This window comes from Meleagris gallopavo, chromosome Z, assembly GCF_000146605.3.
Source record: "Meleagris gallopavo isolate NT-WF06-2002-E0010 breed Aviagen turkey brand Nicholas breeding stock chromosome Z, Turkey_5.1, whole genome shotgun sequence".
In the NCBI taxonomy this organism is placed as follows: domain Eukaryota; kingdom Metazoa; phylum Chordata; class Aves; order Galliformes; family Phasianidae; genus Meleagris; species Meleagris gallopavo.
Genome location: NC_015041.2, coordinates 49387400 through 49395246, shown reverse-complemented (window position 1 = coordinate 49395246; position 7847 = coordinate 49387400). Strand labels below are relative to the sequence as shown.

At 40.0% G+C, this 7847-nt stretch overlaps 1 protein-coding gene across 3 annotated transcripts in view; it reads right to left on the bottom strand.

The window, feature by feature from the left end:
- Positions 1–7841, bottom strand: part of FKTN (fukutin) — a 19007-nt gene extending 11166 nt beyond the window's left edge. For 2 of the 3 annotated variants that reach the window (XM_010725990.3, XM_010725991.3), the window contains exons 1-4: positions 7662–7841; positions 7124–7183; positions 2574–2777; positions 789–1066 (exon numbers count right to left, since the gene is read on the bottom strand). In XM_010725990.3, coding sequence (XP_010724292.1) covers positions 789–1066; positions 2574–2777; positions 7124–7183; positions 7662–7766 — 647 coding nt within the window. In that variant the 5' untranslated portion in view covers positions 7767–7841. Of the gene's footprint in view, positions 1–788; positions 1109–2573; positions 2778–7123; positions 7184–7661 lie in introns of those variants that run through there. The other variant, XM_031557351.1, reaches the window with a different exon arrangement.
- Positions 7842–7847: the final 6 nt, after the last annotated feature.

Genomic DNA, 7847 nt, shown 5'->3' with positions numbered 1-7847 from the left:
CTTCTGTGTTTTAAAAGGAAGAAAAAGTAGTCTCAGCTTTAAGGAAAAAAAAAAACACAAATAGATTTATTTTTACCTGTGAAATGTCTGGCTGTTTTAGCATGACACTAACACATGCCATACAAGAATACTGCTCTCAAAGCATAGTGGTACGTGCTAGGCTTTGAAAACAGCAACAAGATTTGCCACCATCTGTATTTTCTGAAGCACTGCTATTGAAAGCGCTTTAACAAAAGGCAGACGTTTACAGTAACTTCACCAATGTGATGCAAAGTTTAAGCATAAGACTAGGGACAAATAATTTCAAACACTTTACAAAATCAAACACTTTACTAAAGCAGCACTTTACAAATCTAGGTTAAAAAGTATTCGTTGCTACTTTTCTGCATGATATAAATGTCACTTTTCTTTATACACATTCTTTAACACCGGTCATTTATTAAATTATTACTAAGCAGATTTGTGTTGCCTTCCACTTTCAATGATGTTCTATATCTGTATTAAACTCTTGGATGCATAAGATTGCAGGAAGAACATCAAATACGTACCAGTTATTACTGTATCTCCTGCCACTTAGCTTTACCTCTCTCATTTCTCATTTATAAATGATGAGAAACTCTTGTTTTCAATAACCAGAATTGGATGTACCTCCATAAATTTACCTCCGAGAGCTAAAATATCCATGATTCATTTTAAAATTTATAGAAAAGGTCAACTTAATATACAAGAGAAAGAAATTATTTTGGAAATGATGCTATAGCCTTTTGCCTCCTTTGTTGTGAACTCACTTTTCATATGCCCCAGGGTAGCGACCAAAGTGGAGTTTCCGGAAAGGCACAAATTTTCTGTCCATATGTTGCTTGAGCCTTAGGGGGCCATGCCAGAGGAAATTACCACTCCTTTCATAGAACACCACCAGGTGAATGGCATGAGATGCTAGTTTAAAAATGTAGTGCAAGGGAATTTCAGTCCCAGACAGGTCATCCATCCCATCCAAGCGAGGGTCCTTATTTAGAACCTTTAGCCATTGGAATCCCATCTTCTCAGCAGTTCTAAAAAGTCCCACCTAAAAATGGGAGAGAGAGAAAGGCAGAAAAAGGGAGAGAAGCTAAACAGAAGAGAAACCAAAATTGAATGCTAAAGTTATTAACTGACATTATTCCCATTTTTCATTTTCTAATCAGATTTAAGCATCAACCACTCAACAGTTTGTTACAATCTAAAGATTAGGAAACAACCAACTGCTGTATTTCCTTTTCTTAAATTTTGGCCAGCAAATTGTCAATAAAACAATACAGTGAACACTGTAAGTCTTTTCTCAGCCACTACATTGTGCATTTTGTAGCATTAACAAAAGAACTCTTTGTTGAAACTCTACATAAATAATATGAAGTGTAATCCATGATCTTTATCATAATTAAAAGCCATTTTCATTACTGCAGTAAAAGCACTCGTGCAGTTATCAACAGATTTTAAAATTTTAAATATATTAATGTTAAGCCACTGCCTTTCCTATTTTCACTAAAACAAAAGTATGAAATTCTGTCTGGTAAGAACCAATCAATCAGCACTTGACAACCCTTTCAGTTAATCCTCTGGATTGTACAGATAGTAAAAATAAGGAATGGGGAGATGGAGTTCTACTACAATTCTGCTACACAATCTTATTTTCAGCTCCTTTAATTTCTTTACAATAGTAAAACCACTGTCGGATCAACTACGGAGCATGAGCACTCTTCGCTTGGTTAGAACTGCTTCAGTAAAATGGCTACAGATCATTTTAATATTTCTTGATGGGGCTGTGGAGAGGGATGTGAATGAAAAAAGAAAAAGGAAAAAGCTGTTTATCACTGGCATCTGTAATTTGTATAATTTAATCCCTTATGTATTTCCAGATGCCACAGCTGAGGAAATTATCTTGGATTTAATTTTGTCCTTTATCCCCTACTATATATCCACTTTTAAATGCATCCACTTAAAAATCTCATGCTGCTGAAGAAAAGCACCAGGTGCTACTATACTAAGTGACAAAACAAAATGGTGCAAATACACAGATGTACTAAAATAAATGTATATGAGCAGATTATCATAATCTTTCCAGCCCTGTCACATTAATACTTGCATTTTCTCAACAGATCTCCAGATTCAACATTTATTATGGCTCTATCTACATAACAGGCTTAAAGATTTCCCCCTCCATTTTAAAATATCAATCTCTTTTTCCTTTTTGGGGATGGCACCTTAACACAATTGCTTCCAAATACTGCAGATAGCTTCTTAAGAATCTTCTGTTATCAGCAAAGGCTCTCAATACCTATTTTCAAATCAACCGTGTGACTTTCTTCAAAGCCAGGGTTACCATTCTCTTTAGAAACAACTCATGTGTGTCTAAAACTTCAAAGGCGCTTGAATGAATACCTTTTACTTTAAAAGAGTTTCATCTACCATCACTCTTAGGAGATTTACATCAAATTCTGTGTCCTTAATGCAAACATGGAAGCATGATGACACAAAATCCTAGAACAGGTAAATGCATTAAAATACACTATGTGAACTGAAGAAAAGAAACTCACTTCATGTTTCCACGCTTTGTCCAGTAGTGCAAACGTAGTGAAGTCTCTTGGAGCACAGAAGTACTTGCATTCTGGACTAGGACCATCGGAAGAACTTCTGATCTGTTCAATGTCTTTATCAATAAGTCCCAGAATTAAAGGATCAATCAAACACACTGGTATGTTGTGTATGGATATTAAGCCTAGGAACTTCCTAACCACATGCTGTTTGACAGAGGAGAAAACTAGAAGTTAGAGACATCATTTGTAAGCGTACACGAGTCAGTACATTAACTCTTGACCAACTGATAAAAGGAAATCTTATCACCCAATGTGCCTTATCTTATCTGAGTGTGCCCTTACTTCCATAAACAATTGCAGAAACTGAAATTCTTCTTTCAGAAGAGCAGTCTACTCTCACCCACTCTCTATCTCTAAGACTAGAGGAAAAAACTTTCATATTCACTTAAAAATTTCCAGAAATTAAAGCGCTTCAGAGTGGTGTAATTAGTGGAATAGCCTCTAAATTAAGCTCTAGATTTTTTCCAGTTCCAGATCAAGTTGGAAAGCGCTTAAATAAACTAACAGATGCAGATGGAACACACATATGGGTACTGAGGGAACTGGCTGATGCCCTTCTGAGGCTCCTCTGTTACATTTCGAGTCTAGAAAGAGCTAAATTCATACCAATTCCAGAAAGAAGGCTCTGGGGAACTCTGGTCAGCTTTATCTCAATCCCCAAAAAGCTTCTGGAGCAAAAGCCCCTGTAATGTCACATGTAAGCATACAAATGTCAAAAGCGTGACTGGGAAAGCCAGCCAAGTGCAAATTGCACCTAATGACCTCGCTGCCATGGAAGAAATAATTAGCTCTATGAGCAAGGGGAGAGCAATGGATGCTGTTCACATTCTGATTTTAGCAAGTCAGTTGACCTACTCCCACACAGTATCCCTGAACCTTAAGTGGAGAGATATGTACCGGGTAAATGCAACAGAAGCTGCATGGAGAACCAGCTGACCAGCAGGCACAGGCCTCTGGATCAGCTGTACCATGCCCTACCAAGCCCTGGTTACTACTGGCATCTCAGCAGGGTTCAGCCCTAATCAACACTGCCTTGTAGCTTTATTAATAATCTCTACAATAGCAAGGAGTGCATTCTCAGAAATCTGGTAGACTACACTGAACTAGAAGATCATTCAGTATGCTAGAGGGCAGGACTGCCATTCACAGAGACCAAGAAAAAGTCCAGTGACTCATACTGATGGTGACAGGAAGCACAACGAGGACAATTTGGGCAAAGGCAAAGCCTGACATATGGGATGGGTGAAATTCACCTAATAGGAAAGGCTGGGGCAACTGAACATGAGAAACTGCAGAAAGGTACCTAAGTGTTCTGGAGAAAAACAAGGGCAGTCTACAGAGCGCCAAAGACAGCTGGGTTAAACCAGAATTAGGAAGACACAATCTGGAGATCTAGTTCTGCCTTTAATAACAGCATAACTAGGAGGTACAGAGAGGATGAAGCCAAGTTTTTCTCAGAGGTGCACTCTTGCAGGCACATTGGTTAGAAAATAGGAAGTTGCAATCAGATGTTAGCAGAATTTTTTCCGAGTATATGATCAGATGCCCAGAAAGGTTGCAATATTTCTATTCTTAGAGCTATTGGAAGCTTAGCTGGCAAAAGGCTGAAGCAACCAGATCTGGCTGGCTCAACTCTGCAGAAAGTGCTGAACTTGCATCCGCTTCTGTGGATCTAACAGAATGATCATATGGTAAATACTGAAAAGTACACGCAGATTGCCTGGACTTTATTGCAACAAATTGGTTGTGGCTGATTCTCCACGCAGACAAAACAGATCTCTCCTATCTCACCGTTTTCAATTGAGTTTATGCTTAACACCTTAGGTTCAACAGAGACCTCTGCTGGAAAGACGGAGACTAAGCCTGTTGGAAAAAAAAGGCAACCACCCAGCAACCATAATAAAGAATGGCAAACGAGAGAAAGAAGGAAACTTTACAGTCCTTACAGAATCACTAAAAAGACCGAGACAACCACATTTTCAGCTCACAAGTATAATACTAATCCTTCATGGAATGCTCTCAAACAGTAAAGTTTCATGCAAACACTGACTGCATGATGCAGTCACTCTAAACCAAAAACAGGAAGGGCTTTAGAAAGTAACAAGCAATTAAAAAAAAAAAAATAAATCAAGACTTGTGTGAATCCTGAAAGCTTAAATCTTTGTACATGATTACAAATCAATCACTGTCTTTCCAAAAAAATATGTGATAGTCTTAGCTTAGTCTGCTGATAAGAGAATAAACTTACTCTAACTACAAAACATCCTAAGGAAATGAAGTTCTTTCTTCCATGACTTTTCCTGAGAGACAAAGTCAGCTATGATTTACTTTATCACTATTAGGAATTGTGGGAAATAGAAGATAAATTTTAGAACAGTGTTGAGCACCTGCTGTCATTTACACCACTAATAAGAAAGAAGCTTCACGCTACACACTGTCTATCAGTAACACTAACTACCCTTGATGCCTAATGTGCACAAAGCATGATTTGGCAAGGAGGCAGGAAGAACACAGGGCATTCAGCTGTGGCCACACTGCCTAAAGAGTAAAATATGTACTAAGAAGGCCCTGTGCATGGGGAGAGGATTTACTAACTTGACTCAGAGGAGAATTTTGGTCAAGTACATTTAAATGTCCATGGCACAGGAACAATTTACAGCAATAACAGCTGCAACTGCTATTAAAATTGTAGCTGAGACGTTTAACTGCAAGAATTAAATTTCATGATGGAAAGTACAGTTAAAATAAGGAAAAAAAAAATGTTTATAACAGCACTGCTAGGCTTTATATCTAGTTATATCTCAGGGTTTCTAGATGAGGCACAAAAAGGGAAAACAACAGTCTACTGTCCAAGCTACTAGTCCACCAAACTGACCCTGGTCTTCCAACTCAAGCTCTCATACTCTTACAATGAAATTAATGAGTCCCTCCAAACAGATTTCAATTTCCAACTTTCAATACTGGTACAGGATTCTGACTTCAGAGAGGTAGAAAAACATGAGTGAAGACAGAACATGGATCAACAGATATAATCGAGAGAGCAGCACACTACATGCGCTCTACAAGCAGAGGCAAGCCCACCCCTTTAGTGATTTCCACTATACTCAGCCAGAAGGCAAGCAATATGCTACCCTTATTTCTATAATTACAACAAGCAGTTCAGACTGATGAACAGGAGACTAATCTGTGCAAAGATGTCTACTTTTTTTTCCTTGTTACTTCTCCAGGAAAACAGGTGTTTCTACTTGGAACTTAAATCAGCAGGAAGAGATGATCATGGTATCAAGCAGAAATTCATTCACATAGAGTAGTTTGGACTCATCATGCAGGGACTCAAAAGGAAGGAGCTCTAAAGTAAAAAAAAAAAAAAAAAAAAAAGGGACCATAGACCATTCTGCTCAATTATGGATAACCCTGTAAGATCAAGTTAGAGCTAAAGAGAATTCTGCCTACAGAATGGCAGGCTGGAAGCTCCACTATGACTTTATCACCTAACACCACATTAGTGGTTCCAAAGAGGATGATAACTCCAAGAATTGCAAGAGTCTTCGTGCCGGCAAGCAGTCTACAGAACAGCTGATTTGGATTATTTCCAAGTACAGTTCTTAATACGAACACCATTCTTTCTGCTCAGCAGAAACAAGGCACTTAAATGGCTACTATTTTGCTAACTAGCAGCATTATCATATTGCATCCAAAGCAAAGGGCAATTAGCTCCTAGCACTCCTTCTCTTTAACCACCTTTGCTGTTCTTGCAGGAGATCTGTCAGTGAAAGACTTCTGTACATAAATACTAACTACAAGTATCTGAGTATCTGTACTTAGGTATACCACATACAAATTTGTATTCAACTGACTTTTTCTTTCCTAGGACTAACATGATGTTCTAGCTGCAACGAACCCAGCACATCTTCAGTAACACATAAACTAAAGCATGCAATTTTGAGTATGTAAGAGCACTCAAAACATTTGCCCTGAATGCTGGAATGCAGCAAGTAGCAAATGCTGAAACGTATAATTTTCCTGCTTGTGAAGAGCTTTATGATCCAGCATACCCAGGTAAGAAGGACCACCTAGCAGCTGGCTAAGTGCGTGCAGCAAGAAAGAAGTACTACCCTGCGACCTGCTCACTCTTCTATAATGATACTATCAAACAAGCTACAAGCCAAAAGGCCAATCTTCTCAATACTCTGTCTGAAAGCACATGAAAGCCTAGATCAAAAGTTCTGTCAGAAGGAGATTTGATTCTAAGAGTATAACACAGCAGAGGCGCGCACATGCAAAGACTGCTAGGCTGCAACCCTTTCTCACCTCCAGGGTGAACAGGTTTGAAACATGTAATCACCTCGCTCAGTGAAAGAAGTATCTTTCATTTCTTAACGCTAAAGCACTCCCCAGCAAAGGGGCGAGAGAATTAGGCCTTGCACGTGCATTTCTGTGCAAGTTCTCTGAGAACCACAATGGAACTGTGCAGTCAGTGACGTACATACCCATCTAGTGCTGTCTTGCCCAGACTGGCTTCCTCTGGCTTTTGAAAAAACTGCTCCATTCTATCAAACACAGAGAAGGGAAAATAAATAAGTTTCAGCTGAATGTCTGCTTGTGATCTCTTAACAATATTTTCATGGGCATTTATCCAGTTAGCCCTTTATGATTATGCCTTCTGTCACCCAACTACAGCACTGGAAGAGAAACCAAAGCCTACTGCTGTGTTTATTATTATTTAGATAGGTCGACACGAGCCGTGGGGGCAGGATCAGGTCTCGGGTTTGTGAGCAGCGGTCAACAGTGGGGTGACAAACACAGGCAGCGTTAGGCAAGCACCATGGCGGCAAAGCAGCAGGACTGCGCTCTGCTCTTCCCAGACGCAAAGCAACTTCGCGTTGCTGGAGCTTATTGAAGCCGCGAAGTCACGGCAGCTAGCAGCTCAGCTCTCAGCCTTCACAGTCGATAAGGAACGCATCACCACGGCCTCATTCACAATCACGGACTGCGGGAAAGCGGCCAAAGGCGGGCGGATGGTTTTACCTTCTGCGACAGGTAGAATTTATAGTAGTAGAGCTGGAAGAGGAGGAATACCAGGCTGGTCAGGCTCAGCACAGCCAGCACCACGTTCTTGTTGACCTTCTGCATCAGTCCCGGGGCCGCACGACAACGCCACCCCACAGCAGCGCCGCGCCTCTCATCTTCCCCGCTGCGCAACGCCCCGCCGCC